General features: G+C 38.7%; 1 protein-coding gene across 1 annotated transcript in view; it reads left to right on the top strand.

Annotated features, from left to right (window-relative positions):
• RSBN1L (round spermatid basic protein 1 like) overlaps positions 1–15,560 on the top strand; it is a 79,425-nt gene that overhangs the window by 23,734 nt on the left and 40,131 nt on the right. Inside the window, exon 2 of the mRNA XM_062195499.1 lies at positions 11,082–11,186. Coding sequence (XP_062051483.1) covers positions 11,082–11,186 — 105 coding nt within the window. The remainder of the gene's footprint in view (positions 1–11,081; positions 11,187–15,560) is intronic.

The following is a 15,560-nucleotide window of genomic DNA, read 5'->3' as shown; positions in this document are numbered from 1 at the left end:
TGCTGAAAGAATTTACTGTGGATGAAAGTGTTAGCGTGAAATTCTGCCAACATTTCTTAAGAAGCTTCAGTATGAATTTTTATGGCCCTTACTTTAAAAAAATGATGAATTTATGTAAGAAATTTTATCTGTAGTTTTTAGTCAAAGCATGGTGTGGAATTTCTACCTTTTTCTTAAAAACTATTCTGCCTAATATTATATGTGTATATGCATGATCAGAATACATTTATAATTGAATCTTATTTTCCTCCTTTTGTTCTCGATTACCTTGAGGTGATGTATAGAAAAAGCACTTGAAATTTTTGTGAAGGGAGGCCTTTGGGAAAAGATCTTCATGTGTAGATGTGTATGTGTGTGTGAGATAGTAATTTATTGTTTCATGTTGAATTGCTTTTCTCTGTGTCCCTTTTCTTTAAATATATTGAGTGATTCTAAATCTTTTTCTAAATTTTTTTGCGTGACCATAGTTATTGATTCTTTTTTCAGGAAGGAGATCTGGCTACCAACTTAATTACCTAAGAAATACATTAAATATTTGAATCTCTATTGTAGAAATTCTAAATAATTTAGAAATATATGAAATAAAACACAGAAGTTTGATTTCTTGATTCCTAAGGGTTAAATCCTATTTAATTGCTTGTGTTTGTCCTTTCAGGTCTTTTTATGTGCATTACATATATGTGTGTGTGTGTGTGTATGTATGTATATATACACATTCACAGAAAATATTATGTGGTTTATTTTTAAAAGCTATTAAATAGACTATACTATATGTCTTTTTCTCTAACTTGTTCTTTTTACTTAACAATATGTCTTGGAGCTCTTGTATTATATACATGTTGCACACATATATCTACATATGTGTGTCTGTATTTTTCTATTCTTTTGCTCTTATAAATTCTTTAGTAAGTTTTTATTTTAGAACAGTTTTAGATTTATAGAAAAGTTGTAAAAGTACTGCAAAAAAAAGTTCTTATATACTCCATACTTTTCCTCTATTACTAAAATCTTATATTTGTAATTTTTAATTATTTGAAAATTAGAGATTCAGAGAAAAATCTACACAAATGCCTGCAACAGCCAGGGCTGGGTCTAGCCAAAGCCAGGAGCCCAGAACTCAATCCAGGCCTCCCCTGTGGGTGGCAGGAACCTAAGTACTTAGGCCGTTTTCCACTGCCTCCAAGGAACATTAACAGGAAGCTAGATTAGCAGCAGAGTAGCTGAGAGTCCAGTCAGGTACTCTGATATGGGATGTTGGGGTCCCAAGTGCTGACTTCATTCACTGCACCACAATGCCCACCCTTTTTATATAGACTTTTAAACAATTTCCCTTGTTTTAAGATCCCTTTGTATGGATGAGTGTTTTGTGAATGTATATAGAAGTCATGTATATGCAGATGTGTATATACCCATAAGCATGATAGTCTTGGAGTTCTTTTATAGATTTATATATTTACTTGCAGTTTTCCCCTGATATAGTGAAGATTTTCCCATTATGTTGATTCATGCTTTAAACATTGTTTTAATGGCTTCATAATTTTCTCATTGTATGAATATACCAAAATTTATTTAACCAAATCTTCCATTACAATTTAAGTTATTTACAGTTAGTCATTATTATAAGTAATGTAGGGTGAAGATCCTTATGTATGTATACTTATGCAGGCTTCATTGTGTTTTCTTTTATTAAATCAACGGTAGAGTTGTAGGAATCGAAGGAATGTTCAATTTTAGTACTTTTTCTACATATATTGTCAATTTTTGTGCATTTCAGTGAGACCATCAGTTTATACCAGCTATCTTTTTTTTTTTTTAAGAAAAGTTTTGTGGTTTTATTATATATGAGGCATTGAAACATGTGAACACTTCTTTGGGTTACTAAAGCAACTTGTCAGTAGATTAAGGAAAAAAAAAAAAAAAGGAACCTTCTGCGTTATTTAAGTCTTTCCATGGCATGCGCTGGTATAACACAAGCTTCTCCTGTTAGATTCAGCTAGTCTGGAGTCCAGACATCATGCACAATACCGTGGTGGCAGCAGCACACTGAGCCCACTCCCACCATGGCCCTGCTGGATTGCGTATGAGATTTGGAGCATCTGGAGGAGTGTGAATAGTATCCGGAAGAGCAGGGAGGAGGAAACAGCATTGATTGCCTGGCTGGGAGGAGGTCAGCCAAGTTGTGCACGGCAAACCTGAAGGTGTTGTTGGTGCAAACCCAAGCATCATTGATATTCTTTAATAGGAACATCTGATACAACCCTGTGACAGCGTCTTCGTCAGCCTTGAGCTGGCCCACAACCATAACTGATGATGTAGCTATCTGGCCTGGGCCTGCCCCATTATCAACATCGCTTACCAGAATGGTATATTTTTTGGAGTTGATAACAACTACATTTATGCATCAAAATTACCTAAAGCCCATTGTTTTCATAGTGTTCATTCCTGTGTGGTCCATGCTTTGGGTCTAGACAAATGTATGGTGACATACACTCCACATTATAGTATCATACAGAATAGAATTAGCACCTTGAAAATTCTCTGTACGCCATTTCTTCATTCTTTCCCTCCTTCTAGCTCTTGGGCAACCACTGATCCTTTTGTTGTCCTCATAGGTTTGTCTTTTTCAGAATGTCATATATTTGGAATCCTACATTATATAGCCTTTTCAGATTGGGCTCTTTAACTTAGTAATATTCATTTAAGCTTCCTCCATGTCTTTGTGTGGCTTGATGGTTTGTTCGTTTGAAGATTTATTTATTTGTTTATTTGAAAGTCAGGGTTACACAGAGAGAGGAGAGGCAGAGACAGAGAGAGAGAGGTCTTCCATCCGATGGTTCACTCCCCAATTGGCCCCAACGGCTAGAGCTGTGCTGATGCGAAGTCAGGAGCCAGGAGCTTCTTCCAGGTCTTCCACGTGGGTGCAGGGGCCCAAGGACTTGGGCCATTTTCTACTGCTTTTCCAGGCCATAGCAGAGAGCTGGATTGGAAGTGGAGCAGCCGGGACTAGAACTGGCGCCCATATGGGATGCCAGCGCTTCAGGCCAGGGCGTTAACCCACTATGCCACAGCACCGGCCCCAGTTTGTTTGTTTTTTAAGATTTATTTATTTGGCCGGCGCCGCGGCTCACTAGGCTAATCCTCCGCCTTGCGGCGCCGGCACACCGGGTTCTAGTCCCGGTCGGGGCACCGATCCTGTCCCGGTTGCCCCTCTTCCAGGCCAGCTCTCTGCTGTGGCCAGGGAGTGCAGTGGAGGCTGGCCCAAGTGCTTGGGCCCTGCACCCCATGGGAGACCAGGAGAAGCACCTGGCTCCTGCCATCGGATCAGCGCGGTGCGCCGGCCGCAGCGCGCTACCACGGCGGCCATTGGAGGGTGAACCAACGGCAAAAGGAAGACCTTTCTTTCTGTCTCTCTCTCACTGTCCACTCTGCCTGTCAAAAATGAAAAAAAAAAAAAAAAGATTTATTTATTTGAAAGTCAGAATTACAGAGTGAGGGGGAGAAAGAGAGGGACATCTTCCATCTGCTGGTTCACTCCCCAGATGACTACAATGGCCAGGACTGGGCCAGGCTGAAGGCAGAAGCCAGGAGCTTCTTCTAGGTCTTCCACATGGATGGCAGGGTCCCAAACACTTGTCTTCTGCTGCTTTTCCCAGGCCAATAGCAGGAAGCTGGATTGGAAGTGGAACACCTGGTACATGAACTGGTGGCACCCATACAGGATGCTAGTGTTTCAGGCTGCAACTTAACCTGCTATGCCACATGCCAGCTCTATTTATGTTTTTGCACTAAAGAACATTCTACTTCCCAGATGTATCACAGATTATCCATTCACATACTGAAGTACATCTTCATTGCTTCTAAGTTTTGGTGATTTCCATGTAGGAGTTTTTGGGTGGATGTAAATTTCATCTCCTTTGGATAAGTACCAAAGGACATGAGTGCTAGATCATGTAAGAGTATGTTTAGTTTTCTAAGAAACCTCCAAACTCTTCAAAGTGGCTGTAGTATTTTGCATTCCCACCAGAAATAAATGAGAATTCCTGTTGCTCCACATCCTGTTGTCAGTGTACTGGATTTTGGCCATTTTATTAGATATGTAGTGGTATCTGATTTATTTTAATTTGCATTTCCCTGATAAAATAAATGCAACATCTTTTCATATGCTTATTTGCCATCTGTATATCTTCTGTGGTATACCTGTCAGGATCTTTGGTGTATTTTTAAATCAGATAAATCAGATTTGTTTGCTTTTTTTTTTTTTTAAGAGATTTATTTATTTGTAAGGCTGAATGAGAGAGACACAGAGAGAGAGATTCCACTTACTGGTTCACTGCCCAAATGACTGCAACAACCAGGGTTGGCTCGGGTTGAAACCAGAAACCAGGAACCCCATCCTGGCAAGAGTTTTTTGAGATGATCAGGACATTTTGCTTGTTGATTTTCTGAGAGGCAAGAGAATGATAACATGCTTATTAGGAGAGTGTTTTGAGGAAGTTATCCAAAGCTTTAGCTAAAACATGTTTTAAAATGTTTGCAAAATGCTTCAGCAGAGGGTCTCTTCTACCATGAGAATATTGCTACTTATCCACCTCATCAAACAAGGGTAATTTTGCAGTAGTTTCAATGGGAAATCATTAACCATACACCTTATAGTCTTGATTTGGCTCCTCCTGACTTCTTGTTTTCTAGTCCTAAAATCTCTTAAAAGAACATCCAATTTTTCTTCAGTTAATAATGTGAAAAAGACTATATTCACATGGTTAAGTTCTCAGGAGCTCTGATCTTTAGGGATGGACTAAATGGCTGGTATAGCTTATAAAAGTGTCTTGAACTTGATGGAGCTTATGTTGAGACATAAAGTTTATATTTTTTAATCTTTTAATTTCATCTTTCCAAACTCTTGAACTCCCCTCATATTTCCTGTTTAATCTTTTACACAAACTCCATTATATAGCTGAGACTGGAGATCAGAAAGTTTGTCAGTTATTAACATTACAGAGCTTAAACTTGAACTTAAATCTTTTTGAATTCATAGGATTCACGTTTTATTTAACTGTGTCATGTGTAATGTGATTACAGGAAATTTAATAAGGCATTTTTTTTAAAGATTTATTTTATTTATTTGAAAGAGTTACAGAGCGAGATAGAGACAGAGAAAGAAAGGTCTTCCATCCGCTGCTTCACTCCCCAGATGGCCGCAATGGCCGGAACTGTGCCGATCCAAAGCCAGGAGCCGGAGCTTCTTCCACGTCTCCCACGTGGGTGCAGGGGCCCAAGGACTTGGGCCATTTTCTACTGTTTTCCCAGGCCATAGCAGAGAGCTGGATTGGAAGAGGAGCAGCCGGGAACCAGTGCCCATATGGGATGCCGGCGCTTCAGGCCAGGGCTTGAACCTGCTATGCCACAGGGCCGGCCCCTAATGAAGCATTTAAAGTTGGATTTTGAAAGACGGTATGCTGGAGCTGGTGCTGTGGCATAGTGGGTAAAGCCGCTGCCTGCAGTGCTGGCATCCTTTATGGGCACAGGTTCAAGTCCTGGCTGCTCCACTTCCTGTCTAGCTCTCTGCTATGGCCCGGGAAAGCAGTAGAAGATGGCCCAAGTCCTGGGGCCCCTGCACCAGTGTGAGAAACCTGGAGGAAGCTCCTGGCTCTTGGCTTTGAATCGGCATAGCTCCAGCCTTTGCAGCCATCTGGGGAGTGAACCAGCAGATGGAAGACTCTCTCTTTCTGCATCTCCTTCTCTTTCTGTGTAACTCTGACTTTCAAATAAATAAATAAATCTTTTTTTTAAAAAAAAAAAAGAGGGTGTGTTCTGAGAAGAAGTAGAAAAATTCTAGGAAGGGCGAAAAATACATTGAAATATTCAGTACATAGGTGGGAGCAAGAGTATGAGGTGAATAGCAGTGATTTCACAACAGTGCTTTTTTACTGTATGTATCTAGGAGGTTTTGTGTGTATGCTAAGACTTTGGGGTTGGGGAGGGGATAACTGCAGTTATCTTGTCTGTAATTCTCCTATCTTGGCTGTGCCGTTATTTTTGTTTCTGTACTATTTTTTTTTTAAATATAAAACATTACTTTTACTTTATTTTTACTTGAACTACTTAATATCATACTCGAATGTGTATTCTGGTATGTTTTTCCTGCGATACATAACTAATATTGGCCCAATGCAGAAACTTGGAAATTTTCCACCACTTAAAATTAATAACTTTTAATCATCTAGACTATCATGTTTCAATTTGTTTGCCTAATGTATACATTAATTTGTAAATTGTAAAATCAGTTGGGTCATACTGTATTATAGCTGAGAATTTATTTTCAGAATTTTATTCTGAAAAATAAGTGTGTTTTGGGACTCTAAGATGCTTATGGTATATTACATTCTGAATATATTCCATTAAAATCTATAGTTATCTTAATCTATCTGGTGAGATATCAGTATTGTGCTTACCTTTAGGGTTGCTGCATAGAGACAAGAAGGGAACACAGCGACTCTGGGATGCTGTTTCACAGGACTGTTCACTTTTGTGAAAACTCAGCTGGATACTGTAGTATATTTTTCCCTATCTTCTACTTTATAAAAAGTTTAATAATTATTGAAATAATGCCTTTAGATTAATAAAATTAATATGAACTATTAGAAAAAGAAGTGCAGGGACATTCCAGATTACTATTTTCTTAAGTTGTGATTAGAAAAAACTATTCTGTGAGAGGCAGAGAAAGAGAGAGTGTTCACTCTGCAAATGCCCACTATGGCTGGGACTAGAGCCAGGAATCGGGAGCTTCCTCTGGGTCTCCCATGTGGGTGCAGGGGCCCAAGCACTTGAGCTGTCCTCCACTGCTTTCAACCTCAGTTGTGCTTTTCAGTGAGAAGAGGGGCTGATTGTCTGGCCTAGCAGTTACAATGTCATTAGGATGTTTGTTGTCCCATGTCCTAGATAGAAATGCCTGGGTAGGCCCTGGGGTGCAGCAGGGATGACTCAAGGAATTGGGTTGCTGCCACCATGCAGGACACCTGGGAGTTGCTGGCTCCTAGTGGGGTTGGGGGATGACTTGGGGAATGAACCAGTTGATAAAAGCATTCTCTTTCTCTCCCTTTTTAATTTCTCTTCCTCTTTCTGTTTGTCTCTGCATCTTTAAAAGATACAAGGTAGCATCAAATCAAAAAGTGTGTAGAAAAATTGAATTGGGTACAGATAATGCGGACTTTCCATAAACTGTTTGAAGCCCCTTATACATAAATCGTTTATTAAAAGATGTTTAGTTACTTAGAAAATATTAACCTATATATGCAGTTTGGAGTAACATTTTATAATTAGGTAAAAGCTTATGACAGGATTTCAAGGACGTTAAACATCATAAACTAATCACAAACATGAGAATAGCTTCATATATATGTGGACAGACAGAGGGCTTATCTTGCTTATTCACCTAGTGCTTTTCTTAAAGTCAGCATTGCAAATTTGTTGAGGCAATCCCTGTTTGTTGTATGATCAGCTGTCTTCTTAATCTGTTTGGAATGTTACCACTTTAAAAAAAAAAAAACAAACTCTTTTGTGAGTGAGATAAGTGAAAATAGTGTCTTCTTTTAATATTTATTCATTTAAGATTTATTTGTTTATTTGAAAGGAGAAAGATATTTTCCATACCCTGCTTTATTCCCTGAGGGGTCACAATAGTCAGGACTGGGCCAGGCCAGAGCCAAGAGCCTGGAACTCCATCTGGATCTCCCATATGGGTGGCAGGGCCCCAGATACTTGGGCAGTCTTCTGCTTTCCCGTGTGCATTAGCAGGGAGTCAGACTGGAAATGGAGCAGCTGGGACTGGAACTGGAGGGCCGATATGGGATGTAGGTGCTGGAAACAGTGGCTTAACATGCTGCACCACAACACTGCTGCCTAGTTTTTATTTTAAAAATTATTAATGAAGTTTAAAAATATGCTTAAAATTAATCATGTGAGTTTAATATTTTGAGAATTATTTAAGCAGTTTAGACTGATACTGCTCAGTGTAGTAGCCATATAGCTACTAGTTCCGTATGGCTATTGAACACAAATTAGAGTTAATTTGAATTGAGATGTATCATAAATATAAAATACATATTGTACTGTGGACTCTTATTGCAAAAGGAAGTAAAATACCTCAATAATTTTTTAGTGTGTGTCAGTTCCATGTTGAAATAATGTTTTGGATATGTTAGGTTAAATAAATTAATAAAATTAACTTTACCTGTTTTCTTTTTATGTTTTTAGTGTGGTCACTAAGCAATATAAATTGTAAATTGTGGCTAGCATTATATTCTAATAGACATGATGATCTGGATAGTGATCTAGAAATTTAGATGATTAGGACCTGGAAGAGGGTAACATTTATAGAAAATACATAAGGGATTTATAAGAGATTATACAGTATACATATATACTATATAATTTTTGTTATATTAAAGAGTATGTTACAGTTTTGGTGTGCTGTTATCATGGCTTTTTTTTTTTTTAAGATTTATTTTGTTTATTTGAAAGTTACAGAGAGGTAGAGACAGAGGTCTTCCATCCACTGGTTCACTCCCCAAATGGCTACAACAGCTAGAGCTGAGCTGATCTGGAGCCAGGAGCTTCTGGGTCTCCCATGTGGGTGCAGGGGCCCAAGGACTTGGGCTATCCTCCACTGCTTTCCCAGGCGTGTTAGCAGGGAACTGGATCGGCAGTGGAACAGCCGGGACTTGAAGTGGTGCCAATATAAGATGCCAGTACTGCAGGCCAGGGATTCAGCCTGCTGTGCCACAGCACCAGCCCAATCGTCATGGCTTTATAATATGTTATAAGCTTTTTGAGAGCAAGCACTATGTCACGTTTTATGCATTCTTCTCTATATCTTTTTTGCTGGATGCACAGGGCATTGATTGAACATGAATTAATAGAATGTCAAATATTTTTTTTTTTTTATTTTTTTGACAGGCAGAGTGGACAGTGAGAGAGAGAGACAGAGAGAAAGGTCTTCCTTGGCCGTTGGTTCACCCTCCAATGGCCGCCGCGGTTGGCGCGCTGCGGCCGGCGCACCACGCTGATCCGATGGCAGGAGCCAGGTGCTTATCCTCGTCTCCCATAGGGTGCAGGACCCAAGTACTTGGGCCATCCTCCACTGCACTCCCTGGCCACAGCAGAGAGCTGGCCTGGAAGAGGGGCATCTGGGACAGGACCGGTGCCCCGACCGGGACTAGAACCCGGTGTGCCGGCGCCGCAAGGCGGAGGATTAGCCTAGTGAGCCGCGGCGCCGGCCGAATGTCAAATATTTTAAAAACTCAGATTTGAATTTTTATGATGCAGATCAGTGGTTCCTGGAGTTCTTAGTTCCTAATTACCAGTGGGTACCACCAGTTAGTCATATCAGTGGTGGCTTTTTTAAAAGATGCAAATGCAGGGGAATTAGCATCTAGTCTCATGAGGATACTTCAAAAGGTTCATGGAAAATGGAATTAAAGATAAGTTGATTTTGGTGAATACAATTTTGAATTCTGTGCATATGAGTCGTCTTTAGGAAAGTTCATGAGAAATGTGAGAAATGTGGATTTCCATGTGGAACACATGGATTTCAATTTTTTTTTTTATTTTTAAGTTCTTGTTCCCTACATACCTTCTGAAGTGAATTATTCTTGTATATGTGATACTGTATAGTCTCCCTCACCCCCCACACTTAATCCTTCTGTTGTGGGCCGTAGGGCCCTTGACTGAGCTTATTCTAGGCTCTTTCCTCCATGCTTGGAACAATTCAAGGTAGAGGGATAAAGGTGTTCAGGAAAGTGGAAGTTATTGAAAGAAAAAATACGCTCTCAAGAGATAAGCCCAGGCAAACTCTAGGGAAGGAGAGGAAGACAGAGACACACACACACATACACAGAGAAAGAGCTCTACCTCCCAACAAAATGAGAGAGGGAGAGAACAAAACACACACAAAACCACAAAAAGTACCCCCAAACAAGGGTGAGGCCATCCATTTATACCATCTGAAGGTATAGGGGGTAGTATCTGGGGCGCAGCTTAATTACATTTTCAAAAAAGGGGGAGTTGGGGGTGAGGCTTGAATACCTCATGTTTCTGTGCCCCTTTTGGAACTATTAGAAGTGTCACAGTATCAGGTGCATGATGGGAATGGGAGTGCCCCGTAGGAATTTTATTATAATGACCTAAAGGTTATTAAGGGACACATCTTGCAGCCATATTAGATATTTCCACCTGGCTCTGGTTTTAAGTTAGCAACATTGTGGAACTGGTGATCTCCACTAGGACAGCATGGGGCTTGGTGGTCCTTGGAAGGTAGATTTGGGTGGTGCACAGGAAGTAGGTTAGAGTGATGCACAGAAAGGAAAGGAGGTGTTTCGGTGGTGCAGATGGGACTTGTATGCAGGATGGGCCAGACTGTCATGCAGGGGCCAGCACTCACTGGCTGCATATATCCCTTGAGGTTTTGTCTGAGGCTGTCACCTGCGGGATCAGTTGCAGCTGCTTGTCACACTGTGGACCACACAGCCGGCAGGTCTGGAGCTGTCAAACCTCAGCTCCGTTCTGTAGTCACCTCCTTGTCAACATCACTTAAGTAATCCTGTGAGGAAGGTGCTAGGCTGTAGAGAGTCATTTACCCCCAACCCCCATTTAATCCTTATTAATAATCCTGTAAGGAAAATATCAATTACCATTTTACAAATTAGGAAATAGACTGAGTAATTTTTCCAATGTTAATTTTACCAATCCAGATATGCCCAATTTCAAAACTGGTACTTTTCACTGTAGCTTTCTATTCTATTAAAGTTAGCCAATTACTTAAAGTGATCCTACTATTTTGGTTGACATGAAGTAAAGAATAATCATTAGAATGGAATGTATATAATGATAATATTGACATATATTTCATATTTAACAAGAGAAGAAATTTGGAAATATTCCCCAAAACCTGAACAGAAAGAAAAAAAGGCATATGTATTTCTTATTCTGATTGTATTTATATATTTTCAATCCAGATATTTATAGTTCATGGAGGGTAAAATAAGATTGTAATAATTTTAAGGTCTTTTTTTTTTATCTTTCAGAAAAAGTCAAAGTTAAAGAGAAAGACAAAGACAAAGAGAAAAAGAAGCATAAAGTAATGAGTGAGATCAAGAAAGAGAATGGAGAAGTAAAGATTTTACTGAAAAGTAAGTTTATGTGCAATACTTAGTGTGCTTACTGGTGAAGTTATTAAAATAAGAAATGTTACTTGGTGCTGGTTTTTGTTGAGAAGAAACACTAATGATAAGGGCATGAAAAGAAGTATCACAGTGGGAATTCTAATCTGTAAGGTAACTTGTTTTTAATATTGATTTATGAGCCATTAAAAATTACAAAGATTAAGCTTCACTAAAACCATTAGATTTCTTTAAAATAAATTACCTAATAGTCTTTATCCATGTTTAGATAATTTAAAATAAAATGCTAAAGCAATTTTTAGCAGGATAGGGATTATTAAAGAAGTGATCTTAAAAATAATTTACTGTAACTATCACGTTATAGACTAGAACTGAGACAGGACATTTTACTCTTGAGCTAGATTAGAAACTGTTTCTTGCATGCTGAAGAATATTCCGTTTTTTTTTTTTTTTTTTTTTTTTTTTGTATACAACTGAGATTTATATTTGGGAGTGAAGCAGGAAGAAGAATTAAAGAGTTTGGTAGTTGGGGGATAGATATACTACAAATGTTATTAATTTATCTAAACTTTTCCAGAGTGAATTGATTGTAGATGTAAAGACAGACTGAAATTGACTCAGAAAGCTGGGTAAGAAGAATCAATGGCATTCATTTGCTAGATAGCTAGCAGACTCATTAGCTGTCTTGTCAGGTTGACAGTTGGTCAGAACATGTTGCCCTTGATTAATTTCAGTTGAGTTTATATTGATAAGCCTTTATATCCACATGAGGGAGAAAAGGCTACAGGACTGCGTGTACAAAGGAAGAACTAGTTAATTTGTATTATTTAGGTTGAATGGAGTATTAGATTCCATATTCCCATTTCATTCTTGGTCATGTTTTCAGATGTTCTTTGGTGGTGGTCCTTTATATCAACTCTATTTTATACATGCAGAATGTCACTTTCTATAATATCCTTTTGATCGTGAAGAAATATGTCTGAGCTTCAGATGATGACTACTTAGTTAATGCATATGAACTTTTGCTCTACTTCTTTTGCTGGTGTGTTTTGTCTGTGTGGTCTAATTAGATTGTAAGCCTTGGAGGCAGAAATTGAGTCTACCCACACTAGAGTGTTGGGCAGCAGCTAATAATTAATGCTTGAAATCTTTACTTCATCTCGTTGGTTTAGTCAAATAGTGATTTTTTTTTTCAACTGGTTTAGCAAATACTCATTTTGTTACCTATTTGGATGTGCAGTGTTGTAAGTTTCTTTCACTTGAGAAATAATCTGTGCCTTAGAAATATTGTATAAAACCCGATGTTTTCAGTTGTATACAAACTCATAACATTGCATTGTTGAGGTATGAAAATCTAGAGATATTTATGCAAATAAAATTGAAGATAGAGATTTTCTAGGAATATGCAATGTTAACTTTGACTTTGAAGTAGGGAAAAAAATTTAGATGTTTTGAACTGAGCTACACTAAAAGTAGCGATAATAAGGAAAAACGAATGAGGTAGATTTGGAAGTTAATTTTTGACTTCTGGGATGACCAATGGAAACATTTAGGGAAAATTTATCTACAATGGAGTAAGTAATAAGTTAATTACTGCTTTACAGTGATGTAAAAATTAAATGAGGAATGAGTGGGATGAATACTACAGATACTCAAAGTGGATATGAACCTTTGTTCATAGACATGTATGGAAAATTTACTTTTGTGATTAAAAAGCAGCAAAGCCCAAACTATCTCCTGTCCTCAGTGGGTAGTAAATCCATAGATAATTAAATGACTAAAAACGTGGTTCATTTGGAAAATCCTATCCCATTGTATACACTGAGTAAATGTTACCTTTTGTTATCCAGAGAAATCTATTTGCACAGCAAGTAAGGCCATGTCCTGAGTGAGCATGTAGGTTAGGGAAAAACTTCCTTTGTTGCTGGTTTTCTGGAGTAACAGCAGAATCAATTTGATGGGGACAGTGCACTGCTATTTACTGCTGTGTGTCCTGTGTTCCTTACAGCCTCCACCTTTGTTCTCTCCTTACGTCTTTCTTCTGATAATGCTAATATTGCAAGCTATGACACTGAGGCACTAACTGATGATAGTTTGAAAGTATGAAATAGATGTTAACTCTGTCCCAGACCAACCTTACTTCTGGCAGGTTTTTGTATGAGTTGAGATAGATACACAATTATATCAGTACTAAAAAAAATCTTATTAATGCAAAAACTGTGTATTTTTTATAGATAAAATAGCTGGAGTCTTATTTAATGGGTCTCAACCTTTTATATTAAAATTGTCCAAGCACTTTTTCTGAGCATTTGTATATGTTCCAGCCATTTTAATGTTGTTTATTAATGACTTACGATTATAATATTTTTGAGAAAAAATTTTATCATTTTGGCATATCAAACTTGGCTGGTAAATAGGTTAAAAAAGAGGGTTAAAAGAAACCAGTGTGCATTATTGATAGTGTACTAAAAGGCACAGGCAGGTGGGTAAATCATGGCAGGAAGAATGACATTGTGGGTGAGAAAAGCAGTCATTTCCCAAGGATCAAATGTTGAAAATAGTGAAGCTAATTACTACCCTTTTTCTGTGTATGATATGGGAGTTTTAGATACTAATTTTCATATTATATATGAAATCAGATTCAATGTTTTCTTCCTTATATTAATACAAAAGGAATACTAGAGTTAGTGATAGAATTTAGAATTTTTTAAAAGCACACTCCTATGTTATACTGTCACATCTGTTTTTTTTTTTGTTTGTTTGTTTTGTTCAAGTTTATGTATTTATTTGAAAGGCAGAGTGACAGAAAGAGATCTTTCATACACTGGTTCACTTCTCAGATGCCCCCAACAGCTGGGGCTGGGCCAGGCTGAAGCTAGGAGCCAGGCTTTCCATCCAGGTCTCCTACATGGGTGGCAGGGACTGAAATCCTTGAGCCATCACCTCCTTCCTTCCAAGGTATGTGGTGTGCATTATCAGGAAGCTGAATTGAAAGCAGAGCTGGAACTCTAAACTAGGCACTCTGATGTGGAATGCAGGCACCCCAACCAAAGGCTTACACAATACTCACCCCCTGAATTTATAATTTTAGAAGGGTTGTTTTCATAATTGGCCATTAAGAACATGTGTTGTTAGTATCTATATCTGTATGGTTCTTTCTGTTTTTCTGGCCGTATGTTTCTCTGTGTTTCTGTTTCTGATTCTCTGGCTCTTAAGTCTGGCACTCTCCTTAACTCTCCGCATAAGTTTATCGGTGGTGCGCTGTGTGTGTGTGTGTGTCTGTAATCTACTATGTGTATGTATCTGTTGCTTTTGGGATATAGATTGTCCCCATCAACCTTATACTTTTAATTGTGTACTTCTTCAGGATCCAGATTACTTGGCAGTTCCATTATTTCTGTTCCTTTACTTACCAAGATCCTTTATTGGGTCTGATTTATTGAGTTCTGTTTGAATGATTTAGAGTAATGTGTACTTTAAATATTTTTAACGCCAAGGACATTTCAAAATGTCTGTGGTCGGGGAGGGGTGTTTGGTGCAGAAGTTAAATTCTACCTGAGATGCTGGTATCCCCTGTTGGAGTGCCAGTTTAAGTACCGGCTATTCCACCTCCAACCCAGCTTTCTCGTAATGTGTACCCTAGCAGGAAGCAGATGATGGCATTCTGTTACCTAGGTAGAAGACTCTGATTTGAGTTCCAGGCTTCTGACCTGGCCTAGCCTAGCCTAGCCTCGAGGGGCTGTTGGGAGCATTTGGAGAGTGAACCAGTGAATGGATGATTGATCTCTTCCCCTTCTCCTGCTTCTTAAATAACAAATAAATAAAATGAATATAGACTTTTTAAGAAGGTGTGTTTATTTTGGTGCAATCTTGAAATCTATGCATAATGAGGAATCTGCAAAAAGTTCATGGAAGAAAGGTTTTCTGCAAAATCTATGCATAGATTTCAAACCTTTTTGCACTGAAATAAACTTATCCTTTAATTCAGCAGTGCTTCTATTAACTTTTTTAAAAAATAGATTTATTTATTTACTTACTTGAGAGGAAGAGACAGAGAGAAAGGTCTTCCATTCGCTGGTTCACTCACCAAATGGCTGCAATGGCTGGTGCTGGGCCAATATGAATCTGGGAGCCAGGAGCTTCCTCCGGGTCTCTCACAAGGGTCCAGGGGCCCAGGCATTTGATCCATCTTCTACTGCTTTCCAGGCAATCAGCAGGGATCTGGATCAGAAGTGGAGCAGCCAGGACTCGAGCCGGTGCCCATATGGGTTACTGGTGCTGCTATGCCACAGTGCCAGCCCCTCCATTAAGTTTTAAAAGTACCCTTGTATAAAAGAATATTGATACTTCAGCCGGCGCCGTGGCTCAACAGGCTAATCCTCC

Source organism: Lepus europaeus, chromosome 1 (genome assembly GCF_033115175.1).
Source record: "Lepus europaeus isolate LE1 chromosome 1, mLepTim1.pri, whole genome shotgun sequence".
Taxonomy (NCBI): Eukaryota; Metazoa; Chordata; class Mammalia; order Lagomorpha; family Leporidae; genus Lepus; species Lepus europaeus.
This window is presented reverse-complemented; position numbering and strand designations above follow the sequence as displayed.